The sequence below is a fragment of the Corvus hawaiiensis genome, chromosome 9 (assembly GCF_020740725.1).
Source record: "Corvus hawaiiensis isolate bCorHaw1 chromosome 9, bCorHaw1.pri.cur, whole genome shotgun sequence".
In the NCBI taxonomy this organism is placed as follows: domain Eukaryota; kingdom Metazoa; phylum Chordata; class Aves; order Passeriformes; family Corvidae; genus Corvus; species Corvus hawaiiensis.
Window position 1 is genome coordinate 15,631,439 of NC_063221.1, and position 19,466 is coordinate 15,650,904.

The following is a 19,466-nucleotide window of genomic DNA, read 5'->3' on the forward strand; positions in this document are numbered from 1 at the left end:
ACATCTAGCAACTTCCTTCTCCCAGCAAATTAAAAAAAAAAAAAAAAAAAAAAAAAAAAAGTCTGTAAATAACAGTTACCATTAGTTTTACCCACACAGTTCAGAATTAATTATATAAATGCTGATACTAACATTAAATGATCTAAATGCTTGGCATGGAGACAACCTCCAATTAGAGAACCCTAACAACACAGACAGGAAATACACAGACAGTTCTGAGATTAGAATATCTTTTTATATTTTAATAAGAGCTCTTTTGGTAGTACTAAGAATGCAAACAAGAAACATAACGTAAGTCGTTATCATTATCCACTTCTTACTGTCTTAAGTGTCTGATTCACTTCAAATGTAATGGAAAAAAAAATCATGCACTAATGAGATGACATCCCTTAGTGCAAGGGACTTTATTATCTCCTGCAGCAATTTCTGCTTTTCTGAGAGAGTGTTAAATGTCAGTATTCAAAAAGACCCATAATCTCACCATAGGCATTTTGAAAGTATAACATAAATTACTTTTAAGAGCCAGATGTACCACAATACCTCCTAACGCCACAGTCCAAAAGGTAAGCATCAGTGTAGGAACCCACAGGAACCCAGCATGACATCCTATTTTGGTAGAAGCTGGGACAACAGCCAGTCACTAGGGCATGAGTATCAATATAAAACTTTTTTTCTTCATTAAGTCTGAAGGAGCGTTTATTTAGTCTTTAGTTTCTCTGCACACAGAGCACAGGCTACGACACTGTAATCTACTCCTCAGCTGCACTGGGGCAGAGGAGAGCAGCCTTTGGAGAGCTCCATAATCTCACCCTCTCCTCCTGTATGTTTGAGTTTACCAAACTAATGTTCAAAAGGGATCTCAGCACAATCTTTTTTATTCGTAAGAGCTCTGAGGAATGCTACAGTGTATAAAACACTTCAGAGATTACAGTCACAATGCAGTAATGGGCAATAGCCTGTCTGCAGGAGGAATACAGTTTCTATTTGCCTTATCCTTTCTCTAACAGACATCTGGAAAAGAAAACAGATGCCACACATGCATCAGTAAAGCAGGAATGCACTCCAAAAAGCATGGGTAAGAAAAAGGCATCTGATACACTGAAAGTTCTCATCCTACATTGCAAAAAATTGGAGGAAGAGGAGAAGACTGCAGCACTGCTCTGTACCAAAGCCCCTCACCTGAGGTGAAGCCTTTCTGGGCAAATTCCTATCCCCAGCTGCGTCCTGGTGGCTACAGAGTAAAGAGAGAGGCCACCCTCCCCACAGCACCATGAAACTCCAATGACAGCTTTCCCCTTGCTGCAATGTGTGGCATTATCATCCTCCTTGTCTGATACAGCAGCAAATCAGGTAGAAACACTTGAACCAGCAGCCAGGGCAGGCTCTGACTCTGCAGGAAAAGCTTCTGCCCCTTTGTTCTCTAAGCACAGGTGTGAAGACTTACTATTTAAGATATATTTAAGTGCTCAAAATACAGAAGTATTTTTGAAAGCAAATAAAGAATATACATTCATATTATTCTAGACATTCATATGCATATATTAATATTGATCCACATGTGTGGGATATTGGAAAATAGACTTCCAAGTTATACAGGGCAATGCAATTCCATTCTAGGATCCTGATGACAATATTATCTTGCTTCTTTTCCTGGTCCAGGATACCAAGAAAAAACATCCATACTGAAGATGGCTTCATTATAAAAATTATATTAGTATACAGAAGTTAGTAAACAATATTTTATTTGTGAACTTTTTTGTTTGGCATTTTCATAAAAATCTGGCATTTCATAAAAAACCTGGCCTAACCTAAAAAGGAGGTCAGGGATGAATACATTAGTTACACTGTTGCAGCTATAGCAGCAAAATGTTTTCATAGCAAAAAAGACTTTCATATAGTAATCCTTAGTTCAATATATATAAATTCCCTCTCAGCAGACATACAACAACTATAAAAAGACTTCCTAAGTGACAGAAATAATAATGCAGATTGAATTTTAAAAGAACTATGGAAAAACTCCCTGACCACTTACCGCTGATTGACAAAAGGAGTGGAGAACTCTGCAAGCAGACGGAAGTTTCCAAAGTAAGCCAGGAGACCTTTGCTCTGGTTAGCAAAACAAAACAGACATACAAGAATCAACAATGTAGATGTGAAATTGTCATCGAGTCTCTAAGTGTACACAGAATGATACATTATCTCAACTTCTTCAATCAAACTGAGTTTGCCAGCTGAGGCCACCTTTCTTGCACTTTCAAAAGAAGGTTTATCACAAAAGCTGCAGTTGTCCTTCAGGTATTTCCAATCAGTAGCTTCTTACTTCAAATAAATCTTTATAAGACCTACAGGTAAACGGCCATGGAAAGCTAACTAGAGAAGACCTGCACAAGTAGTCATAGATTATTAATTATCATCATAGTATTACTGTCTAAAAGAATTATAAGTATTTTTGACTTTTCGATGTTTAAACAAGCCCAAAGAGAAACACTGTATCCTGAAGAAAAATCTCCCTGCATTGTTTTAGGACCATATTTCGCGAAAGCGAAGACGAATTCTCAGCTCTTATGTGACAGCAGGAAGGGCACGTGAAGCCCTTTCTTCCCTCCTGCAGAGGGCAGGGGCGGCCCTTTCCAGCAGCTCTGCCAGGTCCCTGCCGTGCCCGTGGGTCGGAAGCCGGGCACAGCTCCTCCCTGTGCCACATTCACACCACACCCCTCCAGCTGAGCCCTTTCCTCCAAGTGACACAGCACAGCCTTGGATCTGCCTTATCAGCTGGTTGTGCTGGAAACAGTATCCACTTACACAATGGCTGGGTAAACAGCAGTTTGCAGATGTAGAGATAAAAAGGTTGGGGGGTTTTAATTTCCATAGGTTTCCTGATCAACCTATGGAGTGTGCGTCATGATTCTTCCTTCCCCCATCAAGCAAGCAAATACCCACAACTTCAAGCTTCTCATGTCAGTTTGCACTACACCAAACAGAAAATCTGTGTGTTTAACCAAATTCTTTCCTATCCTCAAAAGTCAATTTGGAAATAACTTACTTAGGAGTAACTTTCTCTGAAGACAACAGACTGGGAGCAACACACTGACATCCATGGGCAGAGCTATATCCACATAGTAATAAATGCTTCAGAAGAAGTTCACACTAACACTGTGCTTTCTGTTTCCTCCAGAAACAACTAATGAATTTTCTGTAACGGGGATTAGCCTTGGTAGTGGTATTTTCATTTATCTAATATTCAGCTCTAATTCACTTTCATCCATTATAATATTAATAGATGTAATTATCTTCAACCAGAAACAGAGTATTTACTTGTCAGTGTACTTCAGCCCCTTTAAACTATTACATGGGAAATCTGACAGTAATCTGGCATCTCAACACTTTTAATATTATAAGCCTGGGATTCACACAGTAGGCAGGGAAAACATCATTACGGTTGGAAAAGACCTTCAAGATTGAGTCCAATAATTAACTGTGCTCACCACTAAAGCATATCCCCAAGTGCCACATCCACACCCCTTTCAAACTTCCAGGATGGTGATTCCACCAATTCCCTGGACACTTGCCTGACCACCCCTTCAGTGTAGAAATTCTCCTACTATCCAAACTAAACCTCCCTCGCACAACTGTGGCCATTTCCCCTCATCCTCTCACTTGTTACCTGGGAGACAGAAGCAGAACATAAGCACTTGAAACCATTTCCTTCTAACTTTCCAACTAAATATTCAAGCTTGTGGTTTTATTTAAAACCCTCTTCTATAACCATATGAAAAGCTCTTCTGTCAAAGTCTCTTTACAGCAAAAACTGAGAAAAGTTTTTAAGTTCAATGAAGTTACACATTTTTGTTGGAGTGTAACATTGAAAAGGCATGCCCTTACCACAAATAACCGATAAAAACATTTAAAAATAATGATTCAAAGTATAAATATGCCTCTCAATTTTTTTCAGCATTAAGCAAATGAGGTCTATAAAAGCCATGTCTGTAATCTCATCTGCTTATGTTACAAGAAAATACAGCACTTACCAGTACAAAATAGTAAGCATACAGAGCTGCCAAGTGATGTATTACAAAAAATTTGTCACCAATTGCTTTCCAGTAGTAAATAATAAGCAACAGATCTACAAGAGAGCAGAAATAACTATAAAGAACAATTTATTATACAACCATTGACCTCAGAAGAGTTTTTCTAAGTTTTAGAGATATACCAAGATATGGCATCAGTAGAAACCCTCTGAATTAATGATCTCTGAAGAGAACATTTTTATCCTAAAGACTTTACTTCAGTCAAACCATTAAGCAGCAGTATTCTCCCAACAATTTCCACAAATGGTTACTTTCCACATCAATGGAACTACAGATGAAATAACCTTAGCCAAAGTATTTTGGAAGGAAAAGGTGGATCCTGAATCTCATAGTGACTTTTCACACTTATGACCCCAAAAATCTGGAACAAATGACAAAAAAAAAAGGCAGGAGGGTCTCCAGGGGGCATAGCAAGCATACAAATACGTGCAACAAATGCTACTATAGAGAACCTCTGAATCAAAAAGTAATTATACCAGTAAATAGGGAACCATTTACCAAAAATATTTTGCAAGAGGCATTTGGAGTAAGAATCATATTGGTTTTATTTAATCCAAATTTTCCAGTTACTTCAAAAATGACATGGCAGACCCAAGTTAGTGTTATAAAGAAAGCTTTAACATAAAACAAAGCAAGACAAACAACAACAACAAAAACTTTCTTCTCCCATGATGGTCTGAGAATTCAGAAGATTTTCTTTTCTGTACTGGAACAAGCAATTTCTGTCCCTACTTCCTGCAAATGAGTACTTTGGACTGGAATATTATTGACCAAGGTTCCAAATCGAAGACTTTACCCCTGTGCCTTGATCTCTTTTATATTAGCTATCCTCAGGCAGGGCTCTACATCATCTGACATAGCTGCTTCACTTCCTATTAATAATTAAACATCAACTATATAGGGAAGTGAGAGAGAATGAGTGGCCAGGTTGAGATGCCTGTTCAAAGGCATTCATTAATTCATAATGAAACTTTAATGTATAATTATTCAAAAATAGATACTGATTAATTTTAACATGGCAGATGAAGCTATGAAAAAAACCAGACACTTAAACTCCTGCACAGTTTAACTGAGTATGCTGATCACCAGATTATCACTTCCACTGGGCTGAGAAATCTAGTGTGAGATAACCAAGTCCATGGCCCAGTCTCTAACCAGAGACTTCATCCTAACATGAGAAGTTTTCACTGAAAATAGTCCAAGTCACAAGTTTTTGCTTTGATAAGCCAGTATTATCCCCACACAACAAAAAAGAAAGCTCCAATCCATTTTTTGTGGCAAAATTCCCATGCCAGTGTTAGTTGACAGCAAAACTAAGAACATAAAACATATGGAGGAATAAATAACATACCAAGTAAATAATATTAAGTTACCATGTTTTATACATGAATAAATTTTGACTTAAATGAGACTAAAATATGGGCAGGCAGGATCCTATGGTATCATTTGCCTCAGCTTGTATCGAGGGTTACTAAAATTCTTCTGCCAGCATTCTGAGGTCACAGGAAGAAACTCATGATAGAAGAGTTAGGAGTTGTAGGCACTGTGAAGAGAGTGAAGGGCACTGCTCTAACACCTTCTCAATTGGCCAAGGGACAAAACTGAGCTGGAGCTGGTGGTTGCACATCAAACCATCACAAAGCCACACAGTGGCATTTCCTCAGTGCTTGAGGAGATAGTCCATCTTTCATATCCACTAGCAAGATCCTGTGATTTCCCCACAACCCACAAATCCATTAGTGATTTGAAAAGCCACAGTAGAAATTGTATTGTATGCACATATCACATCTTCACCATAGTGGCTCAGTATAAACATACAGGTATAGCGACTCAATAGAAATAAACAGGTTGTGCATGTTATATACATGTTGCATAATTACCAGAAATGAGGTAGCCTGTGGTAATAGCAATATTCAGCTTCACAATTGAAGGGTCACCCCTGCAAAGATACCAAAAATACATAGTTACAGCCTAATTTACAAAAGACATACACATCTCAAACACAATGCCCATCAGAACACATTATCCTTGGCTCATCAGTAAGGTATTATGCAATCTAGTTAAGAAGGGTTCTAATCATAAAAGTGGATTCCTTTCCCACCCAGATAAAAGATATCTACTAACCACCCTCATCACGATCAACCCCTGCCTTGGCATAGAGACTGCCCCAAGAGCCTTGCTAGAGACTTGAACTGACACCCAGCAAGCACTCTGAGCTGGCTTCTCAGGAAACTGAGGATAAAAGAGAACAGTGCAGTCAGTGCCTCTTAGCCCTTTAACTGACACTCTGTGTCTCCATTTTTGTCTTCTGCCAGTGCTAAAACTTTGGTAAGGATGATAAAAATATCTTGCTCAGCTGGTGCTTTTTATATTCATTTATAGGGATAAACAGAGTAGAAGGACACAGGAAAAGAATTATTTGCCAGTTCTTTGGAGCCAAAGAACCTTTGAGCAGAAATGCTTTTCAGAGTAGTTTCCACACCTTCTATCCCTTCCCTTTTGGTGCCAAACATTCAGCAGGCAAAGCTCTTGGTAGCACACACAACTTCAGTTTCTACAGAATGTTCAACAAACCCAAACTTGTGAATACAGCTCAAGAAAGGGAAGCATCCACATTACAGCAAGCAATGTTTGTTCTTCCCTCCACTGTCCTCTGTGCACTCCAACTTTGAGGAGTTTGGTAAGCAAGTCTTTTTTCCTTGGCATAAGGATTGGAACTTAATTTTTTAATTAAATTGTGCAACTAATCTAGCTATGTTTTGTGTAAATATGAATTGAGCTTCAAGTGACAGGTCAACAGATTCATAAAACGTGGACTGCTCAAGACAAGCTGTGAAAGTAAGCCTTGCTGTAAACCTTTCCAGAAAAAAGGAACCTAACTGTGCTTACAGCCAACTCCAATACAAAATCTGCCTCAGCCAGAACACAGTAAAATGCTATTACTTAACTATTTTTTCTTAATCCTGTTGGAATTGAGCGGTGGAAGAGATTTCCTGTATTATTACAATCTGATCACTAAATTTTAAGGCTTTCTTAGTGTCTAAAACTAACTGTTTCCCTCAGTAAGAGGATAGTTTACAGGAAAATAGGACTCACAAAACCAGAATTCTGCTGCTAGGTGAAGAAAAATCATTACCAGGAGAGTTTGGAGCTTACTCCATCTATTAAGACTGGCCACAGAGGCTCTTTTAACTACTGCTTGAAATAGGAACATTTTTCCATGGTTTCAAAACCTGATTTCATGAGCTACATAGGTTGTGGGCTGAGTGCTTCTTTAGGTTTAGACATAGAGCATAAACAGATGTGTTCTCATAACGTTAGCAGAAACTCTTTACATAGAGCCCTCATGTTAGAGCTCCCAGCTGCAGCAGCATCATAACTAAACTTTTAAGTGGTCCCAACACAGTTCAGCACATCACCACCAAGATTAAGCCTGTGCTCAAGAGCCTTCATATTCTCCAGAGAACATGCAAAGGACTGAGTATATGAAATTGGTTCTGTGATAATGGTAGACATGACTTAACTGGATGGGACAGGGAATGGTTCACTTTCCTTCTTTTTTTCCCCCAGAGAACGGTCACTTTGCAACAAACCTTCTCTAGGCTTTCTAAACCAACACTTCAACAGCATATATGGCTGCACTGTCCATCTGTCACACCCCTTCAAGAGGAGTCCATGTTAGAATCCCAAATTAACCTCAATAAATGGAAAACTCAGAATTTAGTCTAAAATCTTCCAGATTTCTTGATCTATCTCCTTGAATAGAAAGTGCAATGGAATTAATGGGCCCTGATGTTTGCAGGCCAGTTTTGATGCAAGCAAGAGTGTGGAATGACAAACAGGGAGTGACTTGAATAAGCAAATGGGAAGAGCTCTCTGGTGATTGCTAAGGAGGTATGTGTGGCAAACATGCACAAGCAGATAGAACAAATGAAAGCCCACATGACTGACTTTTTTCCAACTTCTTTGCAGATAGAGTCATATAAAATGCTAATCAAACACCAAACTTAAAAAACTGTAATGACTGTGAACAGTAATAGGAAAGAGCTTGTTCTCCTATGAAGCTACAACTTAATCCACTTATTTACATCTTCTCCCTCTCCTTATCTGATCTCTACCACCTCCACATTTTCTACCGTGTGATCCTCACCACCACAAAAACAATTTCTACACCATCTATGTTAGCTAGTCTCTAGTACATACAGAAAAAAAGGAAAAGTTTTATGAGAAGTCCTAGACCATCAAAAAATGTATACATACACAACACTGATGCTTCTCTGGAGCTTACTGTCCAGCTTACTGCTCCAGTCTTTGTTATGGTCTACTGTATCTATTTTCAGGCATTACCTGACAGTAATACCACATTTTCTCTGCACTGAGCCCAACCCTTTGCAGGGTTCAATGGAGAACTTTCACACAGATAGACACTATCCAGATCTGCTACAGCTTTTCAATTTCACTTTTAAATGATTACTGTAAATAGCAGAGTTTCAGTCATACTGACTTAGTTACAGTTTACTCTTTAGCAATTTTATATGCTATTTCAAATCAATTGCTTGTATTTTATCTATTCCACTTCACAGAGACACACTGAAGACATTAATACTCACAAAATAATTATCAAATTTTCACATAGTACAGACATAAAAATGAACACATCACAACTGCATATTTTAATGGAAAATGAAACAATCATTCAGTACTTAATACATTGCAGGATTTTTTTTTCTTCTCAATTATGTTATTTTTACTGTGTAAACACAACATATATGTAACATGCCTTACCAGATACGGTCAGCATTAACAGCATCATCGTACAATAAAATATATAGGCAAAACCCTCCAACCACCAAGGCGTGGAATGTGGACACTGTCCTGAAAAAGAGATCACAGTCACAAGGAGGTACTGCCATTCACAACTCCCCCTGCTTAAGGCAGGATGTTTCCAAAGGCATTCTCAACTGCACCCAGATACTTCTGTGGAAGACAATCATCTGTTCTCTATGCTACATCTGATCACTTACACAATGACAGGTGAGAAAAACAGTCAAAAAGAAGGACTCTTAAAATGGGGTGGGTCTCGTGATATTAGATACAAAATAGAGTCTATTATATCTTAATATAAAATATTAAGATATAATAAACTGAGATCCAAATTTTCCTCTAATTATTCCATATATTAATGAATCCTTAAATACAGTATGACATCTAGTTCTCTAACAAATGTTTTCTGTATTGTCCTATTTGCTGGAAAATTTGTATGCTTTTCACACTCAGATTAGCCCAAGAGTCCTGCAACAGCAGGTTTCTCCTTTCAGGCACCAAATTAAAAGACCCATAATAAATCTAGTTTGGGTTTGGTTGTTGCAGTGGGGATCCTGCAACAGGAAAGTGGCATTAAATGAAAAACCCTAAATTTCAGATAGAATTTCTAGTGCATTTGAAGTAGATTCTGGTTTTCAAAGAGAAAACTTGTATAACAAAAGGTTGTAGCTGAGTACCTGAGGTATAAGAGCTACAGGTTTATATCAATTAGTAACTCACAGCTTTGTATCGGACAAGAGAAGTACAAAATCAAACTCACAGTAATCAAGGTTGCCTTGTCCCTACCTGGGTATTGGACACTTTTTTCCCCTGAAGACAACAGTCTCCAGTATACAGGCTGCATGCACAGTGTAGATAGACTCTGCATGTTAACAAGCATTTACTTATAGAGAAATATCTATTTACAGAAGCCCTAGCAGGGTTTCTGCCAGCACACAGGCCAGGGCCACTCCTGCCCTATTGAGTCCACATGTATTCTTGGAAGGTAGAGCAATGCAACAGGCATGAGTCCAAAATGTGTAACCTTCCTCCTCTAGCCATGGATTTAACACTGATATAAGCTGCATCTAATACTGTGTAACTACTGTCTGCTTTCCCACTTTCCAAGTGTAACTAGAAAGAAAAAAAATGATGTGAAAAAATATCCATACTGAATCACGGATACTGTTTGAAAGATGAGAACTAAGTTCAATGCTGTGTGATTGGAAACACTTCACACCATATTCACAGCACCAACAATATGCACACAAATGTACAGATGCTGTATTCTTGTCTTTGTACATATTGAATACATGTATTTGGAAGTCATTAATAATTTAAATGTCCTTAAGACACTCTCAGGAGTCTAAGCTCTACCATGCAAGATTTGAAGAAAACATCTTACTTCCTACAGAAGACTTTGCAAAGAAAGAGAAAGTTATAATCCCTACTCCATTTATATTGTTATCTATTGGCAATATGGAAGATTCTGTAACTTTTCATAAAGGAGACTGTATTTACAATTTTTTTCAAGAGTGTCCCTGTGCTATTTTCAGCAGCATTTTCAACAGTGTTCTAGAAAATGAATGATTAGTATAATATGAGTAGTCAAAAGCTGGATGAGAAAAATTAATAACCATTATAGCACAGGCTGCCCTCCTGCTCTCTCTTCTTTTAACAAAGACAGAAAATTTAATTATCAGAATTTTAATGATAATTAATAGTTTAATTAAAAGGTCTACTCTCGCAACACAGGATTTAAAAGGATAGGAACTTTTCTTTCTTCTTGAAAACAAAGTACAGCATGCAATACTAGTGTCTGAGAAATACCTGGAATTTTTGAACTTGAGGAGAAGATAACGCTGCAAGAAGGAAAATTTGTCCTAAAATACAGCTCATTAGTTTACAGTTGCAATTTGTCTCTGAAGAGGCTGTTTATCTGAACCTTAGTGTTTAGAATACAAGCTATACACAAGTAGAGCACTTGAAGGGGGTGAAATAAAAATTAAAAAAAAAAAGAAAAAGAAAAGAAAAAGCAACAGATTTCCTCCTTAACTCTGGACTTTGAAGCTTCTCCGTAGAAGACAAGGCAGAAGGGAAATAGTACAACAGTCCATTTTAATATGGAATCTAGGTCAAGCTATCAAGCTCTGTACATTTCCTTGAAATTTTTGTCAAAGTTTACATCCTTTAACCCCTCATTAAGCTGCAAACAAAAAAAGTTGCACTGCTAAGCTGCAGATTTGCTCCTTTATTATTGAGTATACATATTTTTTTAAAAACTAATTAATAGCAGCACAAGCATGTATTATAGGAGAGATGACAGGAATATATGCACAACAACTTGAAGAGTTGGGACAAAATATAGCTTTTAACTCACTTTGAGTGTCTGCATACTTTAGATGCCAGAAGCAATTACTTTATTGGTTCATAATTCTTGGAAGGTCAGAATGAACAAACTGACAGCATGGAAAATACAGTCAAGAGCTGCAGCTCAAATGCTTGATTACAAAGCCCTCCAAACTGTAACAATATATTTTCAATGCTACAGCTCATTTCAGGCAGATGCCCTCTTCCAGACCCAGCTGAGCTGATAAAAATGCATAACCATCCTCTGTGCCAGTTTCCTTAGCACTGCCAACAGAATCATTTGTGTGTGCACTCCCTGCACCAGTTCAATATAGGACAAAATAGCAACCATCTACTTTTAAATAATTTAAATTAAACCAAAGGATTTTACTGGGACATAGTAACTGTCTCCACCTGCAGAGGTCTGCAGAATAAATACATACTCGTCTACGTTCTCTGAACTTGCAAGGTACTCCTTGAGGTATCTCTTCATTTTGGTGAAATACTGGAGTGACAGGGCAGTTTGACAGAGCACTGTGTTTGGTTAGCAGAGCTGAAGTAACACAAGCACAGCTAGCCTTTCTTTCCCTTCATGCCCTCCTCAGTTATAACATCCACAAGATGTTGATGAACCATGCTTTGTGTTTCATGCCTTCTAACTCCAGAATTGGATGAAGCCTGGGATCATGACCCATATGTGTCCTAACATCCACATCCTGCTATTAACCCCTAGGTAAAAAAAAATGTGCAAAGAGGAAAAAAAGGACATAGTCTGGGGTACTGTATCAAGTTGAGCAGTTAAACACCTTACTAGAAAGTAGCCCAGAGATTATGGAGCAGCTTATTTCCAGCACACTTGTGATGTGTAAAACAATTCATGTTATTATGCAAAGCACTACACCAGCATAGCGCTACCAGGCATGGGGTAAGTTCTCATAAAGCCTATTACGCAATTCAAGGGCCATTTGATGTGGCTTACAGACAATAGTTCAGCTTCAAATGGAAACAGTTTAGTTTACTTTCCCTGTCTGCCTCTATTGTTAATTGTAACAGAGAGATAAACCTAAGCTGCAGTGATACTGTGAACTGGCATCCTACACAGTTGTTCTGGCAGATAGGTAATTATTCGAAGATGGAACTGAAATCAAAATGGTGCCTTTAAGAACACTGCAAGTGGGCATTTGCCAAATGGAAGGGCAAGGCTATTTGAGTTGTTAATGCTGCCTAGAACAATGGAAACCACTTTAGAAGTATCCACCAGATACTAAACAGCACTGAGGAAGAATCGCTTTAAATTAGGGGAACACCTGAAAAAATATTTTAAGGCTGTAATAGGCTACTCAAAGTCATACTGTACCAATTAATTCCAACTGGAGAACCTTGTGTACTATACAGACCCTTTCAGAGTAGTATGTTGCAAATAAAACCTCATTCATCATCCCATTTTCAATTACTATCTTAGGCTTCCTTTATGGCTTAAAAGATTCACTGGGTCAAACAAGTTTCTAAAAGTCCTGTATCTGAAGAGACAAGTGTAATGCAGGTAGATCCATCCCACTGATGGAAGTGCAGAAACACAAAGGGAGTGAGGAATGTTTTTGGACTGAGTTTCCACAACTCCTTCCTGCACGTGCACCCTGTGTCTGCTACAGCTTCCCCCTCCTCCTCCTCTTGCAGTCTCGTTCCCCAACACCACACACATGTACCTGACTCTCTTCAATACTGCACCAAAGCTTCATTAAATTCCTTGGAAAACATTAACTTATATAAAGCAGTTTATAGTGTAGTAACACCAAGAGAACAGAGAGCAAATTGTTTTGCTCCCAAAAGCATGACCAGAGATACACTGGGATTTAGAACAAATTGCAATAATTTTGATTTTCATATATGTTTGAAAAGGAATTTTATATGAATTTTATATCTCTTCTCTTTACTAGAAGCATCACAGAGCATCCCTTCAGCTTATTACCTCTCACCAGTCACTGTTTTCTTTTTTTACTCACCTTCACTTGGGCATCACTGTCTAAAAAAGCATTTAATGTACGAGTGTTTGTAACGCTGTGTTTCCATGAAAGGGCCTCAACCTTTCACATGCATAATTTGTTCAGTGCCTGGAGCCAGCCATCTGATCTTAACAGACATTTAACTAATAGGGCTTTCTTCAGTCTTACACATACACACACAGATGGTTCAGGTGTCCATGATTTCAGGTAGGTCAGTAGCTGCTGTTGTTTTGAACATCCTACCTTGAATTCCATTCGATCTTCCTTTTTTGGCTGAGATTGTTAAAACCAGGTGTTATTCGTGTTGACACCCAAGAACTTAAAACATGGAACAGGAGCTGAAATACAGTAAAACTGGCCACAGCAATGCCAATAGTCAAGTTGCTGAAGTAAGCCATTGTTCTTCAGCCTGTGAAGAGAAGCAGAAGGTAATTTCACTCTGTTCTCCATTTAACTATTTTAAGCAGACACAGAAAGTGTTTTTGACACCAAACTTGTCAACAGAAATATTATTCACTAAAAGTTTCTACCTGTTCAATATTTCTACTTAAGTATTAACAGTATAAAGTAGGCCCAAACATTTAAAATAAAAGTTGCATTTTGGTTTTGTTTTTAACATTTGCGTATTATACATTTTTGTGGCCTAAAATTGCATATGTTTTATCTACACAGAAAGGGCAGTGGAGACCACTGACCAGCGCAACCACCAGCTCTGAAGCCTTCACTCCTGTCCCAAGAAGCTCTAAAGTTAAAACTTGTTTCATTATTGCCAGATTGACTGCTGCCAACACAATTTTAAAGTGCAACAATGAAATCTGCTAAGCATAGAAGAGAGGTTTTTGGGTCAGCTCAGAGAAGCAATATCCTCACTGCAGCTCTGTTTGTACACTTCCAGAGGCAGTAGTTCCCAATTCACACTGTGTTCACAGTTGAGAGCTTGTCCTTGTGATAGTCTGCAGGCTCTCACATTTGAGCTTTTTTCCTTCACAAAATTCCAAACTTCGCACAATTTCACACACACTGAAAGGCTTCCTATCATCACAGCTGATTGGCTTCTCAGTTGCTGGTTGTTCAGCTGTTTCATGAGGTCTAAATACCAAAACAATTCCAAACATAAATGTCAGTCTCTAATGCTTCAGCCATTTCTTCTGAGTCACCAGTATTTGCAACATTGAATGATATTTCCCAGAAGCCACAAACTTCTGACATACATCTCTAATTTGACAGTGAAGTGGTTTATACTCCAAGACTGGCAAAAGTAACAAACTCAAAAAAATGTCAATTTATATTACATTGAACAGAAAAGGGGGAAAAAAGCCAAATGGCTTCATTTCAAATATTTAAATAATTATTTTAATATCTGTAAAAACCTGCCGTCGCTTATTTTAGTTTTATTTAAGAAAATATCTAAAAATAAAATGAAGATTTATAGCATAGCATAATTTGTGTTACTACAGAAACCTAATGGTCAACAAAAGTGATCCAATTATATAATACATTTACGTCCACCTTTATTTCACATGCATTACAGATTGACTGAACATGCCTTAGATTTTTGCAACTCTATCTGCATTGCCAATGGTAAGAAACTTGAACTTCAGGAGAAAAAAATTGAAAAAAAGTCCACCATAATAACAAAATAACAACTTTTTAAAAAATTAAGTACACTGTTCTCACTTTGGGGTGTAAATGGTGAGTATATTGAAATACATATATCAGAAAAAATATACTTTCATCTTCAAAGATTTAGAAACAGAAGGTTCAATGGTCTCAAATTTCTCCCCCTCAACCTCTTTCTTTTCTATTTATTCTCCCCAGAACTGAAGTTAATAAAACTTCCTCTGACTAGTACCCACAGAGCTACATGTATAAAAACAGAATGCAGGACAAGTAAGAGCAGAATTTACTGAGTGAAACCTGCCTCTATCATCCGGATTTCAAGTGCTTACTTCAGACCAGCTTTAATTCTGTCCTAGGGACTCCACAGCTCTTGGAACATATTTGATGTGCTCCTAGGGCCTATCTTCCTGCCCAGTTGAACCCAAAAGGAATCCAGCTTGCATGCTCTGGGACAGCTACGCAACACAAATCAAAGGGGGTGACCAGATGATACAGTTTGTAAGTGCATTTTTAATCCAAACTAAAATCTTCATGTACACAAGCTGCAGTGCATTGTATCACAATCGATTCCAGTTGTTTTCTGATGACCTGTTCTAATGCAGCAGCATATAAATCCTGCATACTTTTTAATGTTACTCTATCAACACCTCCAATTTCAATTACTATCCTGAATATTCACTATTCTTGATTCTCCACATATTTCTCCCTTTGCCTCCACTGACCAAGAAGATACAAAATATAAACCAAACTTTATACCTTTTTCACATAGTTTAAAGTACCAGAGACAATGGGTGTTCGGCTAAATTTTCTAAAAGCTTACCATTTAAAGAATAAAACAATCAATTTAGTATCTACCAATTTAAAGCCACTGAGAAGCACTGCACAGTGTCCAATTCCAGATTCTACCCTCAGGGACAAAACTTTGTTATTACGTTATCTCATTTGTAGCAACCAAGTCTTCTCTTGGACCATGTAAGGAAAAAAAACTCAGTTGGTTTAATTAATGAAGGAAGCTGAAATCCAGGTTAAGTACAATTCTCTTCAGAAAAATGGCAAAACCACTGAGCATCAATCACACCTACTTCATCCTTTTGATAAAATACAGCAATTCTCATGATGCTACATTTTATTCATCTGCAGTGACTGTACTAATACCTCTGAGTTTCAAAGACATTGACATAATCTCTTGGACAAGAGAAAACCATGCTTTGTTTTGTTTCCTTAGTACCAGAAGATTTTATTAGATAAGTAATGCTTCAGCATTTGACAGGTGTTCATTTTAGTACAGATTATGGAATTAAACAAACCTTCCAACCATCCCTTGAAAGAAATGCATTAGAAGACTAATCTTTCTCCTAAGGAGCCTGTGGAGGGAACTAATTTTTAAAAAAGGTACTTGCATGGAAAGCGTATGATCTGACTTTCAGCAAATGCAGAACCATGAGGTCCACAAAGGAGAAACCAATGATAGTTTTAGAGATGAAGAAAGGCAGAGAAGAAATTAATCACTAAGCCTCTGTGGTTGGTGTCACAGACACTCAAGTTTTTGCAAGTCTGATTTCATATATGCTTATCAAGATGCTGTTTAAGTATATTAACTACCAAGTGCAGAATAATTTCATGTTTTACTTCAGCAATTAAGAGCGTCATATTTTAATTCAATTCAAGGACCAGCTGTAAATATAGCATTTCACATGTGACGGAAAAACAGTTCAGCTATAAACACTTTATCATATCTGTAGGTTATTTTCTCATATCTCTAGGTTGTTTTCAACTGTATCCTGTTTAACATGAAAATTAACTGTTGTTTACCAGATATTCTTTCCATTTACAAGAAAAATTATGTGCGTTGCTGAACCTAAACGGTTTGTTGCATTGTGCTTGTTGACTTAAAACAAGCACAATAAGCTTCTGATTACAAATTTCTTTGACAGAGGCCAAAGTCAGTAAGTCAGGCAGCTTCAAATACACTGTGGGGTTTTTTCCAAGTATCTTCTTGTAGCTGTACAGCAAAGTCTGATCAAGATACAGAACTTCGTGGATTATGCATGAGCAGACACTTTATCACCCAAACTGCATAGTCATTGATTACTGTTCTGTCAGCTGATACAGGGTTTGAGTTAATGGGAGGCTGGGTGGGGAGGAGGTTTAGTGTAACTACTTTGTAATTCAGAAAAAACAGTACTGTGTACAGGTTGGTTCTTCACCATTAGTATTTGCCTTGCTTACTCGAAATTACTGTCTTAACCATTAAGTTAACTACATACGATCAGAACTTCACTCTTGCAGCTTTTCAATGTAGTCTTTAGGTAAATAAATATTACCAAATATTTGAAACTAACATTTTTCAGCAAGGTATTGCTTACATGCCTAGTGTGATTTCAAACTACTCTATTGACCCAGTAACTCTGGAAAGGTTAATAACAAAGGGTTTTTCATCATACTCCACAAGAGCTAAAAATACGTTGGTTTTCATTTGCTATTAACAAATATGCAGTGGTTTTCCTGCAGTTCTGTTTCTACTTGAAATTTAGAAGAAAAAACTCAACAATATTAAGATGCAACATCCATTCATCCCAATATGAAAACACTATGAACTCCTGATAGAAACAAGTTGGCACTTAATGAAAGAGTATAAAGGAGCAGAAGAGTTATCAAGTGTTGTACCATCAAAAGCATTTAGCATTTATGTTCTCCTCATCTTACTGTTTCCACATCAATTTTTCACATCACAAAAATAAGAAATGTAGCAGTATAGCCACAAGACATGGTAAGAAGGTGCAGTGGAAGGTTTAAGGCCCACAGCCCTTACTTTGCTCGAGACCGGATTTCAAGATGAGTTGGATCAATTTCCAAACAAGATTACACCGTAAAGCTGATAGTGATACCAGGACATCGCATGAAGTACTGTGCTCTCCTGATCCGCTTAAAACTGAAAGCCAAATCCAATAGCTGTAAAACTTGTCACACCTATGTGCAGAGAGCAACATTGGACTACTGACTGTTTGCACATTTGATAATAAGCCCAGTAATAAAACATCTGCAGTGCTGGAGCTTTGCTGTGCACTTGGTTCTGAATGGTAGTTCCTATTATTGATATCTTACTTACCTCAGTAAGCAGCGTTAAGGAGAACCGCAACAAAATTCAAGCTACTCACACTTAAGCCATTCCCTTTTCTATTTAAGGCTATTCACACCCTAAACTCCACTCAGCTTTCTGCTCTTAGAACACCAAAGAAACCAGCAGATAAGGTACGCTTTTCATAAAGACAGGGTAGCCAACGTGAGGTGCCCGCTGATACCATTTACCGAATTTCCTCAAACCCCGCAAGCAGTCTGGAGTCGCAAAGCCCCCGAGAGGGAACCCGCAAGACTTGGTGGGCGCGGAGGGCCCCCAGGCTGACCCCGAGGGGCGCTGCCCCCGAGCCGGGCATTACCTCGCCGTCCCGGTCACCCGCGGCGCCCGCCGTTTGCACCGACCCGAGCGGCCGCCGGGCGGGCGGGCAGGAGCGCGGAGGCAGCGGGCAGGAGCGGGCAGAAACGCGCACCCACCGCGCTCGTTCCGGCCGCGGGCAGGCGCTGCCGCGGCGGCGGGAGGAGGCGGCCCCGCGCAGCCCTGCGCTGTCAGCGCGCCCCGCGCCGCCGGCTGCGGCCCTCGGTCCCCGGGGACGGCCCCGCGCCGAGGGAGGGAACGGACCGCTCCGCGCAGCCCCGCGGGGCGGGGGAAAGCGGCCGCGCCGCCCCCGCCCCGCCAGCCCCGGCCTCTCAGCGCCCCACCGCCCTGATTCCCCACCCGCCGCACCTGGGAGCGGGGCTACGGGGGCTGCGGCGCCGCCTCCTCCTCCTCCATGCCTTCCCCGCGGTGTAGGGGACGGGACAGCCCTTCCTGGGTGCAGGATGCTCCGGCGGGGATCGCGTTACGGCAGCCGTAGCCTTAAAGGGGCCGAGCCGCCGCCGCCACCTGCCGCCGGGCTCCGCTCGCCGCCTCCGAGGGGACGCGGCTTCCCCGGACCCTCCCTCCCTCCCGCCCGCCCCGTGCTGGCGGCCACCGCCCCCTCTCCGCAGCCGCCCCCTCTCCGCAGCCGCCCCCGCCAAGGGCCGCGCAGAGCGGGGCTCGCTAGCCCACGGAAATCGCCCGGGAGCATTCCGCAGCTCCTCAGCGCGACCCGGACTCAGCCGCGGTGACAGCGCACGGCCGGGACCGCCCGCGCGGGCAGCGAGCCCCGCCGGCCACCCCGGCTGCCACCGCCGCCCCTGCGAGCTGCCACCATGGGCTCACGGGGCCCTGAGCGCTGCTGACTGTACATGGTGTTCGTGTTGGGGCAGGAAAATGGCCAGTCAGGCATAGCACCTCACCTTCCAACAACATTTTAGTCAGTGTCTTTCAAATACACAGCCCGGTTGTCTGAAATGTGTCACGGGAAAAATGCTGATGTGACCGCTCGTGCCTTAGGAATGCATTTATGCACTCCTTGGGAGCACTGTACAGCACAGAGTACTGCCAAAACTTGCTCTTTTCTAAATTCAGTGCAGTGATTTATAACAAATTATTTTTTTATTTTACATTTTTGAGCTGTTGTGTTGAAAAACAGAAGCAAAATTA

General features: G+C 39.9%; 2 protein-coding genes across 3 annotated transcripts in view; both read right to left on the minus strand.

Moving 5' to 3' along the window:
• LOC125330151 (holocytochrome c-type synthase) overlaps nt 1-2,055 on the minus strand; it is a 20,156-nt gene extending 18,101 nt beyond the window's left edge. The window contains exon 1 of the mRNA XM_048313031.1: nt 2,033-2,055. The gene's annotated coding sequence lies outside the window, so the exon portion shown is untranslated. The remainder of the gene's footprint in view (nt 1-2,032) is intronic.
• The window catches only part of TLCD4 (TLC domain containing 4), a 26,680-nt gene extending 7,817 nt beyond the window's left edge, over nt 1-18,863 (minus strand). Inside the window, exons 1-6 of one of the 2 annotated variants that reach the window (XM_048313032.1) lie at nt 18,666-18,863; nt 13,487-13,652; nt 8,874-8,963; nt 5,969-6,027; nt 4,029-4,123; nt 2,033-2,106 (exon numbers count right to left, since the gene is read on the minus strand). In XM_048313032.1, the coding sequence (XP_048168989.1) occupies nt 2,033-2,106; nt 4,029-4,123; nt 5,969-6,027; nt 8,874-8,963; nt 13,487-13,641 (473 nt within the window). In that variant the 5' untranslated portion in view covers nt 13,642-13,652; nt 18,666-18,863. Of the gene's footprint in view, nt 1-2,032; nt 2,107-4,028; nt 4,124-5,968; nt 6,028-8,873; nt 8,964-13,486; nt 13,653-18,300; nt 18,435-18,665 lie in introns of those variants that run through there. The other variant, XM_048313033.1, reaches the window with a different exon arrangement.
• Between the last annotated feature and the right edge of the window lie 603 nt (nt 18,864-19,466).